At 40.4% G+C, this 16,448-nt stretch overlaps 1 protein-coding gene across 1 annotated transcript in view; it reads left to right on the top strand.

Moving 5' to 3' along the window:
- Nucleotides 1-16,448, top strand: part of SPECC1 (sperm antigen with calponin homology and coiled-coil domains 1) — a 74,898-nt gene that overhangs the window by 52,979 nt on the left and 5,471 nt on the right. Inside the window, 2 exon segments of the mRNA XM_009328647.1 lie at nucleotides 1,899-2,049; nucleotides 3,000-3,102. Of these exon segments, the coding sequence (XP_009326922.1) occupies nucleotides 1,899-2,049; nucleotides 3,000-3,102 (254 nt within the window).

Here is a 16,448-nt window from a genome sequence, read left to right as displayed (position 1 = left end):
TAGTGCAAATAGATAGTGCTAGCAGAATGTGATTTTCCTTAATCATGTTGCATATTTTTCATACGATTATTATCCTGTTGCTCTTTCCAAATGATTCCTAACATGCCCTTATCTTCTTCTTTTCTTTCCAGCTAGATGCTTCTGATAGCCTTTATTCCTATCTGAGATCCTTCCTTCTCCTTTCTTTTTCTGTACCATGTGTAAATGCATCCTGAATAATTGGCACAGCACTTCCTAATTGGACCATGCCATTGACCAGTCCAATTAAGTTAATGATAGTTTAACAGTTCTTTTTTTTTTCTCTGCTATCCTTATAAACTAGTGAGAAACCTACATGCCTCTTTATAATGTTCAGATTTTGTTTCTTGATACGCCTTTTGCCGTAGATCTGTTTCTCTAAGCAGAATATTCTTAAGTTTAAAACGATCCCAAGAATCATTCATTGGATGCCTGTCTGGTGTGACTATTTAAATTTGAGGCAATTCCCATAAATCCAACCTAATGAGGAGCTAGAAGAATCATATACATTTGGAATATATAGTGGAAAACCAACAAAACAGTATGCTGTGTGCTATTGTTTGTTGTGGATTCATGGTACACGCAAAGAAGGAACAGGTGAGTGGAAGGAAGGATGACCCTGACTGAGCAAGGCGTATGCAATCCAATGCAACAAGGCTCTGCCAACCGCCAAGTTGCTGGAAAGAAGACAGTCTCCTGGGACTGGATTCTGTCCTTTTCCATCTGGACTTCTTAACAGATAGGAACTTAGCAGCCATTTATGCTGTGGCAAGAAGGTGCAGAAATGCCTATAGCTCTCAGCCGCTACAAATGCTGATTTAGTCTTGCAAAATTCAGGAGCCAAAACAAGGGCAGCTGCACGCCTGTTGGAAGGATGTGTTTATCTGGCAACTGCTGATACACACACCCCGGTTACTGCTGAAGAGAAATTTAGGGCTGATTCAGTGATACTAGCCTTTGCTGAAGCTGAGATAAGAAGGAATTCACACCTCTAGGTGATATGGCATTAATTGATAATTAACATATGGAGGTAACTGAAAAGGAGGAGAAAAAGTTGTGTTCCACATTCAATTAATTTCTGATAACAGCTCATAATGTGCTGGCCATAGATCCTGGCTTGTTGACAGTTTGTCTACGGAAAAGAAGCAGCCACCTTTCCCTGTGTTATACATCCTCTACCTCATGATTGATATGCATGGGGAGATAATTTGATTTCTATGATCTCTTTGGCTTCTCTTCAAAAACCTGTCAACATTGGACTCTATGGCTACTAATTTTATTGATTTTATTTATTGACATATATAAATATATATAATACATTATATTATATGAAAATACATAATATGTGTAATAAAAATATAGATGCATCTGCTATGAATATATTGAGACTTCCCAAAGTTCTGTCAGATAGGATGCCAAGCATCCTGTGATAAGTGCCTCTTACTGCTGCCTTGAGCCGGATTGTATTCAGGAGACGAGGCTTTCTTGTTATAAGTCTGGTAATGGCAGAAAAGAAATTATTGTACTAGGGCTGGTCAGTCATCTGGTGAAGATATCTGGCGATCAGCTTTTGAACCTTTAAGACTGTAGATTTTGGTATTTCCCCTCATTCACCTGAGGCCTCTACCCCCCAGCAAGAGTATCAATCACAGGAAACAAGGCAGTCTGTACTGTTGAAATCATCAAAGCCGTTCCTTGTTATGATCACCTCTAATCTGCTCAAGGTTTCCTAGCCCCATGTGTGTTTAATGAACAAATGAGTACATTTGTTTAGAATCAAAACAACAGACTACATATTGTGTGCTGGGTGGCAGGACAGTGATTAATCAAATTCCTCAGACTGCAAACTGATAGGTTGTTGCTTTTTTTAATTCCCACAGACCTTCTGAAGGGGAGAAATGAAGAGCTGAAACCAGACCATTACCTCCGTAAAAGCCCCTCCCTAGAATCCCTGAGCAAACCCCCTATGGCCTTCAGCAGCAGAATGCTTACCTCTACCCCCAGCAGCTTGAAACCCCAAAGCAAACTCAGGTGCCAACTCAGTCTCCTGGGAAAAACAGCACACTGGAAAGATTGACAATGTTACCTGGCACCAAGATGAATGTTTTAATCTGGCAGACCCCTGTCTCCAGTGGAAACTCTGCTGGCTCATCTGTCTGGTTCAGAATTACCAGGCTGTGTCAGATCTAAATATCAAAATTCAGATTATAATTATTGTATTAGATGAGCAACCATGACAAAATGAGGATAGCAAGCTTTCAGGAGCCACTAAGTTGTATACAAGAATTCCATCACGTGTACAAATGGTCAACTCTTATTATCTTACTGTAGTTTTGCATGCATAGTTAAAAACTAAAAGCTTTGAGGTCTAAGGGAAAGCTGGACATATAATTTTCTTCTGTCTTGAGAAAAAACATATATATTTTCCTCTGTTCTCCACCATTATTTCCAACAGTAGAAGCTGTAGGGTGGAGACAATGTGGGTGTTTTGATTGTTTGCCTTTAACTGTCCTCGAGGCCTTGACTGCAATACAGCTTCCAGATTTTTTCATTTTATTCAAGAACTCATTCTGTAGCAGCTCAATTGGATGTGAATTTGCTGTTACAGATTCTTTAGATAGTTTCTTTCAATTCTGCACCCTAAACCCTAGTTTTCAATATGTAAAGCAAAGAGATTACTTGAAAATTTTGTAAGTAAAGCTGATGAAAATACTAGCAGAAATGCTGCGTTAACACATGCCATCGAGTATCGGTAGGCTGCTGTTTTTCCATCTCTTTGTATGCAGTGACACCAACTAAATTTGTCTCATTTAAAGGCAAATATAGAATGCAAGCTCTGAAAACTATTGCAGTTTGGTTTACACTTGGGTTCTCTGCTGCCATTCTGCTTTGTCATACAGATATTATTTACACAATGGTAAAAAAAAATAAGAGACTTCAAGCATATTTATCTTCTTCTCCCTTATGATTCCCTGGATTAGTGTGGAGAGAAAGGACCCACTGGCAGCCCTGGCTCGGGAGTATGGTGGTTCGAAGAGGAATGCTCTGTTGAAATGGTGCCAAAAGAAGACTGAAGGTTACCAGGTAAGGGAATAGGTACATTTTTACTTTTCTCTGGAGAGTAATTCATCACTTTCCTATAGGTGTGCAGTAAGCAATGTCACTTCAAAGAAATATGTGTATTTCAGTCTGATTTTTGCATGCTTACTTCTACTGGGTGTTTCCATCCTCTTTCTTCAGATTTCTTTAATGCTGCAGTCCCCAATATTACATTGTCATAAGTAATTCTTACACAAAACCCAAAATATTTACTGCATCAAAGGTCACTGATGGTGAGAAACAGTGTATATGCGCAGCAGCTTCAATTTGGCATCAACTTTTGAAATTACATTCTAATATTTTTTTCTATAGGCTTCTGTGGGCAATGTGCTATTGTGAGAGTTTTTTCATTGGTCATTTCTGTAAAACCAAAGAAATATTTTTGTGTGGCCTTGACCAAATGAAGTTTGCAGCTTGGGGCCCCGCTCTTTCTAATCTGCTGCAGTTTAACGGGATTTTACAAAGCAAGTTTTGACTGCTCGAGAATGTCTCATTTCTTTGCAGAGTGACTTTCACTGTTAAACAGGCGTAATGATTTGTCCAGTTCTTGCATGGCCATTGCTGTGCTTATCAAGCTCTGGCTAGTGTTTGTATGCAGTTGAGTTAGGCCTTTGGTTCTATTTGTAACTGAGCTGTAGAAGGCAATTGTAGACAACAGTTCATCCTGTGGTATATTCTGGGTGTGCAGGATAGTCTTGGTTTGATATAATGTTGAGATTTTTCTTTCTTAAGAATAATATTGTTTGTTACTTAGAGCAGAAGACAAAAGCAGTTATCACCACATGATATGCACCCTGGAGCAAGTCTTTAATAAAAGCCGAGTCCATCTTTTAAAGTAAATAATAAAATATTTTTTTTCTTCACAACCAGCTCTTTATGAAGCATTAGCTGCAGGGTGCAGGAGTTTGGAAGAAAAGACAGTAGCTTTCCCTTTAAGTAAACTGATCTATAAAAGTTTGAGTCATTTCTTAGCACTGGCACATTCATCTGGCTTGCACCAATTTCACAGGACAGGTATCAGAGAGAGCTCTTGACTTCAGACACGCCTTAGAAAGAGTAAAGCCAGGGTTAGTGTTTAGCCTCCAGTTCTGTGATACTGCCTAGAAGGCTAAAGTGCTGTCCTCTGAAATTGTATGCTCTATGCTGTGTTGATTTATTTTATATCTCATCTACTAAAATTCTCCTGGTCTTGGATTTGAAGGTGTGGGGGAACATTCCCATCCAGTTCTCAGAAAATGATTCATGAAATACAACTTTTCCAAGTCTAACTTCTGTTAAGCCAGCAAACCCATCTCTTGAGTAACACTTTCTCCCGACAGTGTTGCCCTTTTTTGTTTCAAATGGCACATATGGTGAGCTTCCTCCGCTTCTTTTAAACCAGTCTAACTCTGAGTTGACTGTTAGAAGTGTTCTCTGAGAGTCAGCCTGTAGTTTTCTTTCTCTGATTACACCCAAGTTGGACTAAATGTATTGCTTTTAGAAATTATTATGTGGCTTTGCAATTTAGAGGCCTGTCCTGATTCTGTAGGTAGCAGACTGGCACCAAGAGTGACAAGCATTCCCTCAGTGATAAAATAGAAAAAGACTTTTATTTTTCTGTGCTGAACGCAAGTAGTGGAGCTTAACTGTGTATCAGATAGCAGGCCACCCAGGAGGTATGCAAGGCAATCAGGGTCTATTTGTTTTTCCTTTTAGTATTGGTCTCTGGAGGAAAGTATGTCCATGCTTCAGAGGACAGTGGAAGTCTTTGCTTTATGTATGGCTGCTGGAGTGTTGTTGCTACGTGACTGTCCAGATGATGTTTCAGAAAAAGCTTTGTTGTTTTGGTTCCTGCTCTGGTGAGGCTCTTGTTCTGTTCATGGCTGTCCTCTGTTGTTACTCTTTCTGAAGCAGCAGAATGAGTTTTGAGCCATTTTTGAGAACAAGCAGGTAAAGCACTGACAAACACTGTGTAATCCAGGACAGTTGGACAAGTTCAGACTGTGATGTGGTGATGGGCCTTATTATCCAGAGTGTAAGATCTCAGGGCAGAAATTAAAGTCAGATGAACCAAGGGACAAACACAGTATTGATTTATGGTGAGAGTCTTGCCTCTCTATCTTCACTGCTTCATGTAGAGGCATTATCTCTTGGACATTCTTCCTTAGATTCTCATTCCCATTGCGCTCTTTGCAGTGCATTCACTAACTCTTCTTGAACTTGCTTTTCCCAGACCCTTGCACTCTTACGATAAGGCTGATATTAAGCTCCACAGGGAGTTTTTATCATTCTTGAGTACAAAGAACTGGAGCGGAGTAAAGAACGTCATCCTCCTTCCTGCCTTAGCCACTGCAATGATGGGAATGAGGTAATGAACTCCACCGAGCAGAACCCTGATGACGCGCATGACTACTTTTCCATAGATAATACCCCGTCTATGAGGCATCATCAGTGCAAATCCCAGTATAATCTGTCATGTTCTTTCTAACATGAAGCCCAGAACCGCAGATAACTTCGGATGCAAACTGTTTTCAGCTTCGTGACACAGTGGAATGAGAGAATAAAAGACTTGCTGCTTGGCTGCCTGACTTCTTTTTTCAGTGGCAAAATGCACTGCCTTGGAGGTCTAGTAACAGTTCCTGATCTGAGCTGGTGAGGAAGAGGGAGATTCCTTTCTGTTTAAATTATGAAGATACCAGATTTCATTCAACAGCAAAAATGAGCAAAATGGATTAGAATAACTGATACTCTCAGTAGCAGCTACTACCCATGTCCCAGATTCCCTGAGGAAAGCTGGATTAGTGACCTAGGAAGGTATCTGGGGATAAGACCTAGGGACCAGCACACAAGGCTCCACTTTTTAAATGCTTTAATCCGTATAAGGCTTATACTATAGATAAAAATTTACATCCTGCTCCTGGCATATATCCTTGCATTGACTACAGTGGGAACGTTCCCTGGCTTTGAACTTCAGTGTGTTCCCCAGGAGGCATAAAACAATCTCATAAAACAAGAGAGGGACACTGGAGGGAGTTGAGAGAAGTGCAATACAATTAGTAGTGGCCTGGAGGGTTTTGTTTGTTTTTTAAAAAAAGAAATTGCATGAGTTTATAGTAACTGAGGGGAAACATGAAAGCATCTATGTTTCTCTAATCTGCTATGTCATTTCTAAGATTCCTATTTAAACAGTGATTTGATATCGAAAAGATATGAACGCTAAGGAGAAAGAGTAATTATTTAGCACATGAAAACAGAATCACTAGAATGAAAGTGGAAGTTCAGTTTAATGACTAGGAGAAATGAGTATGAAAGTAGGATTGCATAAACTGTGGTATGATCGATCATCTAGGCATTGAAATATGACAACTGAAATCATATGAATGCTATCTAGCATTTTGGCCATCGATTTTGAATAACTATGCAGGGGAGGTGCTAAAAAAATCTCAGCAGTAAAAAGAATTGTAGTGAAATAAGGCTTTGGGCTCAGTGGCTTTGTGTAAAAATTCCTTGAGGAAAATCTCCAGCTTAAAAAAAAACAACCTTAATCTAATGTATGGTTCCCTATAAGAATTGTGCACTGGCACATGATGTCTTTTGCCAGACATGCATAGACTGTTCCTTCTGCCTCTCTGAATTTGTTGACATCATGGTGGATAATGTAGGGTGATGAGATGACCAGACTTGAGAACTGCTTTTGTGGCTCTGGAACTCAATTACCAAAAGCCCTTTAAACCACAAAGCCTGCTGAGAGTAAGTTATTTATGTTAAAATAGCTTTTTCTCTGTTGTCTTGTGGTTTTTTTTTTTTCATCTATTTAAAAAGATTATACATCATAGCAACAGTGTGAAGTAGAAATCGGGTGCCTCTTTTCTAATAGGCTCTGTTCCCATGAGTCGTAACTCCTGGAAGCTGCTGAGAGTCATTCTTGTTGCATTATCACCGTCCGTAATCATATCATTAGTGACTGTGGTGTTATTTAAGTGCCCTGGTTCTGTTTGCTCTCTGTGGAGACCATTTGTCAAGGGGCCAAACCTGCCTAGATTAAGTCTATTACTATCCACAGATGTATTGTGAAAACACGGAACATCAAGAGGATTATTGTTTCTGCCATATATACCCTCTCCAGAGAGGAGAGGGAATTGCTACCATGTTAATGAATATGGTTTGCTTAAAAGAACTGTTCTCATGTTTTTTCCAACCATTACACATCCATCCTATGGCACAGAGGAGAAAAGAGAATTTGAGACCAACTCTTTTCTCCCATGCACAATCGTGTTTTTCTTTTTATCAAAGTTATATTTGGTTTAACAGGACCCATTTGGGATCCACTTGTTGAAGAACCACCATCTTTTATAGTAAAGCTATCTGTGCAGTTGTCTTAAGTAGAGGAATGCTAAATAGGAGGAGACAAGGACTGTTCTAGAACTGACAAAGGGAAATCGCAGCTATACCTCTGAAGACTTTTATATTTCATGTTCCCTATCTGTGCATTCAAGCCATTTCATTATATCATCTCCCTGACTATGACAGTGTCAGTGCACCAGCTTATGGATAAAGGCAGTGGGCATCTTTAGGAGAAGAGGCAGTGCTCCCTATCAGCACTGACACCAATATGAGATGGCTGATAAATTGGTATTGGTCTTACTGGTATTTGCGGGACCAGCATCAGATCTGATTTCATACCATCTGGAGCAATCCCAACAGCGTGTGGACAAACTACTAACCAGAGCAATCTTTACGTAGCTTTCATGTTGTACAAGTAGTTCCTGGAGGGAAGAATTCCTTTTAATTATTCTGCATAAAATACGCTAGCAACTACGAGCAAAGCTAGAAGAAAATTATTTATTTGTTTCCATGCCTTATTCGGAGTTATTTGACTTTGCAGTAGATCCCAGGAACACTGTGCAGCTTTAGAAAGTATGCTTAGGAATATGTAGGAACTATTTTTAGGGCGATACTCTGACATTGTATTGTTTAGTCTAAATTAGCAAAATACAAATATCTGTATGCCCAACTATTCTGAATATTTGCCTCAAAAGTTGTGAATTGTTTTTCTGAAGCTTTCTTTTCTTAAAACACAGATAGTTTTAGGGCTCTGGTGAAATATCCTGATGGAGACTGCAGCCTGCAGAGTTTCCAGAAATATAGATTGGCATTAAGAGGAGCCTAAATACTTCAACCTTTGTCTTTGCTATATATATTAATACAAGTGCCTTTCCTGTATAGTGCCTCAGCTATTCAAAAAGAAGAAAAAAGCCTACCCTGAAGTATTACCACTATTATGGCTATTCCAGCCTTGAGAGACAGAAATTGGAAACAAATTACTTCTGAACATAACCTAAAAGTCATTAAATGTAATTCTGAGTGCTTTTATTACTAGAAGCATAAAGCTGGTATATCAGACTATCTAAAAGTTGGTGTCTCTGCATAGTACTACGTTCTTCATGTAACAAAGATGCAAAAGCTTAGGGAGAAAAATAAAGGCTGTTGCACTATTTGCTGTTTGTCAAGTAATTATAGCAAGAGACGGATTGACTAGTGGTTTGGCAGTGGATGTAATATAAAGCTTTTTACCCTTTTGTATTCAGTTTAAACTCAGACTAATACTAGCTTTTTGTTTATGAATTTGGCTTTCTTTTTCTCACAGGAATTTGCATTCGTTTTCTTTTTGTACTAGACAGTATTTCCTCCACATCCTCTTTGTTCTCAAGCCCTATTCCATGATATTATCCCCTGCTTTTTCTCATATTTTTTTGACTCGTTTGCTGGCTGGCTGAGATCCAGCACAGATTGTGTGGCCCAAAGATGTACAAATGCAGATAGGCTGACGAGGACATAACGTATTTCCTTTGGTCAAGTGGTCATGGGGCCAATGCGTTCTCATTAGGGAGGTGGACTCTGCTGCTAGGACAGCCAGCCAGGATGACTATTTTTTGACTGCTGATGCATCAAGCAGGCATATTCCTGGGGCTGCACGCTGTGGGGACTTGCTTTATAGTAGATCCAAAAGCTCCTTCATGGCCAGTTGTACGTTAATGTGTCTGTGTTTGACGGTTTCTTCCTTATTCTGGAAACTAAGGATTATATTTAGAAACAAGAAGTCTGTTATTTCTTTGTACGTCATTAGTGTACATTTGACATTATCTTTCTGCTTAAGCAACTACTGTCTCGATCTTTAAGTCTCGACTGAGCATTTTGCCTCACTTACACTTCAGTTATGCACCGTCTTGGACCACAGGGACTATATTGCAAACGCTGCCACAGTCCTCGGGGTTGGTGCTCAGGCTGGCAGTTCTAGTAAAGAATCAAATAGCTGAATGGGACAAAAAACAGGATCAACCCTCTGAACCTGGGCAGAATATATAATTCCTGGGACTTGGCTCGTAGAACAGTCGGTCAAACGCTTCTTTGACACTAACATAATGGAGCTTAGTTTTAAAGCCTTGAGAATCCCAGCACAGCTGTGCACTGTCCTAAAGAAATACAGAGAAGAATGCAGTTGTTTCTTCGTCACAAGATGTGCGCTTGGGTATGGGAGTGATTCTCTTACCCTTTTCTATGTTACTTTTTGTGTTTGTGTCAACAAGTAGCATAAAACTGTTTCAATATGTTTCCAAATTGTATCAATCTCTCTCTCTTATATCAACATTAACCAGGTTTCTATCTAAATATTTAACTAGTCATGAGAACTACATAAGCGGTGGCATTCCGTAATTCAGCAGTAACACCGAGGAGTGGATGTACAGGTTTTCTGGCCACCTTTCCAAGTGAGGCCTTTCAAGCAGCAAGGATAGGAGGTAAATCCCATCTGCTGTTAGGCACAGTTTATGCGCAGTCTGGAAAGGCTGGACTCCCACAGTGCTGTGATCTTGCGTGCTGAAGATCAACAGCAAAACAAATAACTCCCAGTTTGTGTGATGTGGGTGAAGAAAAACACTGCACAAAACCCCTCCAGGTTTAAACGGCAGCCATCCATTCATTCTAAGCAGCATTCATGGCAGAGTCTCTCTCTTCTGGGGAGGACTGGAAAGATTTCTCTTCTGCCACACCAACCTGTGTGCCTGAGATTAGAGGCTGATGGCCAGAGCCTGCTGAGCAAGCAGGAAAAAGCTGTCTGTCTTAATATTTACCAATACCATTAATGCAACAAAGTTCTTCTCTGGTGAACAATGACGCTTACCCTGAAGTGCCGTATGCTAGCATCTCTCTTCTGTTATGAGAGGGTGCACATGCTTACTAAGAGCTCTGCATCTACAGTACTTGTAGCGTTCTGACATTTAGAAGTAGAGTGTATGTGCAGTGGGTTTTTCCCAGGAAGTTGTTAGTATATTCTGTAAGTTTCCAAGGAATGGGTGAAATTTCTGACTCTCTTTGTGTTTCTCTGATTTTTTGCCAAAGAGGAGGATGTTGACTTCAGAGAGCCTTTTCCTATCTATCAAAAGTTGAAGGGAGTCTTGGTAATAGCTATTGAGATAGGAGGGATTATCCTGTGTTTAAATAAAAATTTAGAGTAAGTTGGTCAGGAATTTTGCTCCCAAGTCTGCTTTGGACCATCTTTGTGACCTTGGCAGTCTTGTATAATACCATTGCCTTGATTTCCCTAGCTGTTAAAATGTAGATTATCATATCATATATCATTGGATGATGATGAGTTTCAGTAATATTTGGAAGGATGCTCTGATAAAAAGGGCAATCTTGAGAGTTTTTAATTAATGAAAATACGGGCTTGAAATTTCAAGATATTCCAAATTTTTTTCCAGAATAAATGTTTTCTTTTTCTAAATAAGACCACTTATAGCTGAATGTGTACATGCAGTTTCTCTGTATGTCCCACCTGGACCCAGGGTTGGGTCTGGAAAATAAATGCAGCAGCCAAATCATAGCATGTTGGGAATAATCAGGTTGATTACCAATGTGCAAACCCCCTTCGCAGTGATGCCAATGCATAAACGTGCTTCTCCAGTGTAGCCAAATAACTTGAGCCAAGTTCTACCTTTTTTCACATAAGGGGCTTTATCCTGTAAACAAATACAAGTCTCTTGATTGGAGGGATAAAATAAACGCCCATGCAGCTCTCTCATGCCTAACTTTCTATCCTGCTGGGTAATTTTAAAAATAGCATTTACATTCTATCCATCCCAAAGTCCAAGACTCTTTCCTTGTGTTGCCTGGATGCAATGACAATCAGTGAAAACACTGAATTGATTGGTCACCAGCTGGAACAGCTCCAAACCATGAATTTAACTGGGAGAGAGCTGAGCCCTGCTGCCTGTTCCATGAATATCCTTTGCTGTTGGGACCTCTCCCCACCTTGTTTCCATCCTTTACCGTGAGCCTGCTGCAGTCTGCAGCCTACCCCTCTGCCCAGGAATTCCAGGACATGGCTAATCTCTGAACTCTCAATACAGATTATTAGAAATAGCTGTGGGAGCAGTCAGTGTGCTTATTAGCAATTCTGCACCAGGGCTGCAGGCAGGAAGTAGCTGTGCTGCTGTCTTGGACACAGAGGGGAGCTAGTTCCTCCCCCTCTCTCCCTCCCTCCTTCCTCAGAGTATCTGTGTGGTCCTCGGAGCTGTGCTGCTGCATCTTCACTCTTGCAGCCTTGGGAATGAAGGAACACAGCCCAGTCTGTTCTTCTCTGTGGCATTCAGCAGTGGTGTCATTTATACGAGTCGGTGAGAAAACTGATGGAAGTGTTAGTTGTGTAGCAAGCAGGGAGTTGGCTTTCAGCAGGTGAGCATAACAAGTATAATTTATACTGAAGAGCAGAAGAGAGATGCATAGCGAAAATAAGAACTCATCAATATCTAATGAGATTATTACAATGAGGAGGACTTGTTAGTTCCTGGCCTTGCTGTGTAATGCACCTCTGCCTCTCCAGATCTAACTAACACTTGTTTTGCCCGCTCACTGAATGTGACAGTGGTATAAATTACAGAAGTACCAGTCACACTTGATATATATCTTTTGTCACCATTACCTCATCTCTGAAATGACCCAGAGATGTCCATAACATTGCTTCTGTTTATACCAGCTCTCATTTCGTCCTGTATGTTTGTGTAATAAAAAGCCAGCTCCCTGTGAACTCAGCATTATACATTCTCTATCTCTCGCCCCCGTTCAAGTGGAAGCTGGTGTGCAAAGTGATCAATTAAGACCCGAAATGAGGAATATGTACAAACTCCTGTTACTTTACTAGCCTTTAGTGAGACCTTTGAAGTAGGTGACTTTTAGTAATGAGAATGTTGTCATGGGGTAATTTGCATTTGAAACAACTCATTATTTGCTAGGAAAGGTTCAAATACATTCATTGTGTTACGTGCACTGCGCCAGCAACTCCTCTCAACCCTTGTTCACCAGAATTTGTTTTAATTTTTAAAAGTCAGTTTTCATGTATTCAAATGCAAAAAAACCTAAAAGTGTGAAGAAAGTATAGTGAAATGTTTGCCAGTCCACACAGTGCTGGGAGCAATAGATCTGATGGGCACGAATGGATGCTATTTGGCTCATTAGGGAGGTTACTCACATGTACAGTTAGTGATGATTTAAGTGTCAGCAGTAGCTGTTTTTCACCTTGCAAGCAGAGGAAATGGGAGGTCACATAACTACTTTATCATGTATTACCTTAAATATCTCCCATTTGGTACTACTTTCATTTTTTATTCTTACGAAAACTTTAGCTATAGCAGCACCACATCTCTTTTGTAATCAAAATACCAGAACTAAGCTGCCTTGTAGAGGTCATGGACCTCCTCAATACCTCATGAAGAAAGAGCTGAGCTTGAAGAGTGCACAAATCATTTTAGAATGGCTTTACAATTTACTCTGAATGATGTCTCTGAGACAACTCCTGTCTCAGAGAACTTTAGAGAGCATCATGCGACCTATTCTTACCAGTCTGACTCAGCTAGGGAAGTTAATGAAGAAAATTGGACATGCCTGACTTTTTGGTATCTTCTCAGATCTCTGGCTTTTGAGAGACTAAAATAGTTGGGAGCTGAAAAATTTTTGTGTAGGATGCATGACAATAAGCTTGTTTAATTTCCTCTTTTTAAATGTCCATGTGACTACTGTGGTCAACTGATGTTTGATGCTTTTGCAAAAAAATACAGTCATAAGCTCTCTTTCTAATGTCTTGTCTATGCTAAGAAGGCTCATTAAATCACACTTACTGAAACAAATGATAAATGGTAAACCCAAGGCAACACCTGTGGCAGCAGTGGAGCAAGGAGCAAACAGAACCTAGGAATGTGATGGGAAATGGGGTTTCTTTATAAAAAGGAATGTAGTAAATGGGATAACCTTTAAAGAGCTGGCACCAGTTCCTTGTCATTTCACTGTGCTGTAATTACATAATTTAACAGCATTTTCACATAGCATTTTATGTTATCTGAGCTATGTTGTTTCATACACGTGTAATCAGCAGTAAGATGCGTGACTTACTGACATGGCTGGTAGAAGCATTAGAAATACGGATGATGGGGATAGAAACACAAAGTTTCAAGGAAAGGTTAAAACAGTTCTTATGGAGACTGCAGCTGCCTGAACTATTTGAACTAGGGATATTAATACTGCCTGGAGGATAGAAGGTCATTTGGCTTCCTTCCCAATCTTGGCTAGCCACTTAATCTCTATACAATAAACAGTATTGCTGTTCCACAAGTTATTCCGGATTTTTTTTTTTTAATCAAGAGGCATTACTATTGTATATTCCATTTAAGAGAGAAAGATTTGTAAGATAATTCAGAAAGGTTCCTGGTAGTAGATTGACTAAATGTGATATGCAAATCACTTTAGACTTGCAGCTACCCATTGAAAATAGCTGTGTGCAATTGTCCAAGTCATCTGGGTGCACCCTGTAATTACAGAAGAATCCAGGCAGTCTTTAATTTTAGGCATTCATGCCTTTCATCCATGTTAACTGGACCTGACCACACTTCTAATTCACCCATATTTCCAGTAGATTGCCCAGATGTTTCATATCTTTGCTGGAGCATTTTAGATGAACTGGAGTGTTTTGTTCGCTCAGAAGGTTAGGTCACGCTAAAAGGAGCCCTTCTTCACTTGTATTGCTTCCTAGGAAGTATTTAGAACTTGCCTATCCAGAGCTCGAAGGTCATATACTTCCTTTGATAGAACCTCCTTGGCTGAAGCCCGCTAACATGTCCCCAGTCAATTAGGGTGTAATAAATCCAAATTAGATTTGCAGTTCCACGCAGCTATTGTTAAAGAGAGGTTGGTGTAGGTAATCTTTGGAAGTCGCCTTTCAAGGTACTTTGATCGGATTTTACATTAGAAAGGTAAGGGTTCAGATTTGCAGAGATGTGGCTCATGAAAAGGAGGTTCCTGTTTGGACATCTGTGTCTGAATATAACCATGTGAAAACACTGAGCTGTAAGACTTTTGGTCTGAGGAGGAGATGTGGGTCTCTGGTAGGCGGGAAGGATTGCAGAAAGCTGAGGCAGTTAAGGGGGAGCTGCTATTAAAAACAAGGCAATTGCCTTTGGTTCATTCAATATATTTATTTTAACTAGTTCTGTCTTCAGTATTTACATTTATATTGTGTATGGGCTGAACCTCAATAATTAGCCACTCTGGCATGTTCCTGGTGTGCCGTTCTGTACCAATGACTTCTAAGAGGCAGGAGGGCATGTTGTATGCTGAGGGGGCAGGCTGGGAAGAATGATGCTAAGGTCATATTTATTGCAGGCTTTCTTCCATGGAGTTCCAGACTAGCTTCAAGCTGATTCATGTCTTATAATTTATAATTCTGGGTCTGACAGAGAAAATTATGACTCAGAGAGCCATCGCTGTGGGCACAGTAACATCTGCATAGTGGGACTATCTTCTGTCAGTATTTTAACATACTCAGGCTGTAATGAAGAGCATATGATGTCATTGTTGCTTTTTACTGAAGACTTGGAGTCAAAGATCTAGTGAAATCTAATGGGGTGGTTGTTTTTTCCTCAGATAAACAAGGAATTGTTTTTAGTGAGAACAGATCACACAGATTTCCCTGTGTGTCTTCACTGTGGCTCTCATAGCTCTCTGTTATCTGCAAGCAAAGGTCCTGTTCCTGGGGTGGGGGGCTAAGGTTAATGACTTGCAGGTGTTTGGGTCTTTTAGACTTGGCCTGCCACTAATATCATAGATAATACATTTGCTCTCTAAATAACATTGCCTGGATTATTTTTTTTTTTTTTTACTTTGCTTAAAGTCAGGTACTTTAATATTCATAGAAATGAACCATACTGGGTACTTCGGTACTTTCAGATAACTGCGCTCCCTGGTGTGCTTCCAGATCCCAGTCTCTTAATATTCCCAGTGCATATATAGTAGTTCACTCACAAGCTTTCATTTGAAGTGAATGAACTATTTTCACTTACAAGAAGCCTAGGAACTACACTGGAAATGGTTTAGTCTGGACATCTCTGTGCTCTACACAGTACTCTACCACTATCCCAGCAAACTTTGTACCCTCACATCTTTCCATGCTCCTTTTTGTCACTCCACACAGGGTATGTAAAGATGGTTATGTCATCATGCTATAAAAACACCCCTTTTCTGGCCTGACTTTCGTGTTCTTTCAAGATTTTCAACTACACCACCCCCACTTCCCCAATCATTTTCTTAGCAGCACCATGGAAGACCCAGGTCAAGTGCTGTGTAATATGGGTATGATATGTCTGCTTCAAAGGAAGCTTGGTAACCCTGAGTGCTGCAGACCTAAGCTACTCGGCACCCTGTGACCCATGGGCCAGGGGTTAATCTCTGGTACAGTTGTCTTTAGCATGCCATCAGTGGATCCACACTGCTGAAGATAGGCATCGGGGTACTAGTGACCATGAGACATACTATGACCATAAGGTGGCAAATTTTTCACCCTGCGTAATGAGCACAACTCAAGTTTGATCTGCAGTCCCTATTCCATTTTCATATTTCTCCCTACATTCATTCTGCATACACTCTGATGGTGCATCTTCCTCTTAAAGGGTGCCATCCTATATATGTTAACTTCTAGGTCTCTCATGAGAAGCCACATGCAGTTTTCAGAGCTTGGGGTGGGGGCTCTGCTGTAAGCACACTGGGAGACAGAGAAATTGCCAAACTCTCCACCCTGCAGTTTGGAAGTGTACATTGTCAACCAGCATGCACACAAATAGCTCCCACATATTCATGGACTGTGTGTTGAGGAATAGAGGGGTGTGGCAGAAAGACTGAGACAGGTTCCACTGCCAAAATAATCAAGAGAAGTGAATAGTTTCCAAGGTGTTCATTCCCTAAATTGTTTTCCTTCCCCCCCCCCCCCCCCCCCCCCTTCCCCCGCACCCCGGGATTTTCCGACAAATAAA

Source organism: Pygoscelis adeliae, unplaced genomic scaffold, assembly GCF_000699105.1.
Source record: "Pygoscelis adeliae isolate BGI_AS28 unplaced genomic scaffold, ASM69910v1 Scaffold347, whole genome shotgun sequence".
NCBI classification, from domain to species: domain Eukaryota; kingdom Metazoa; phylum Chordata; class Aves; order Sphenisciformes; family Spheniscidae; genus Pygoscelis; species Pygoscelis adeliae.
This window is presented reverse-complemented; position numbering and strand designations above follow the sequence as displayed.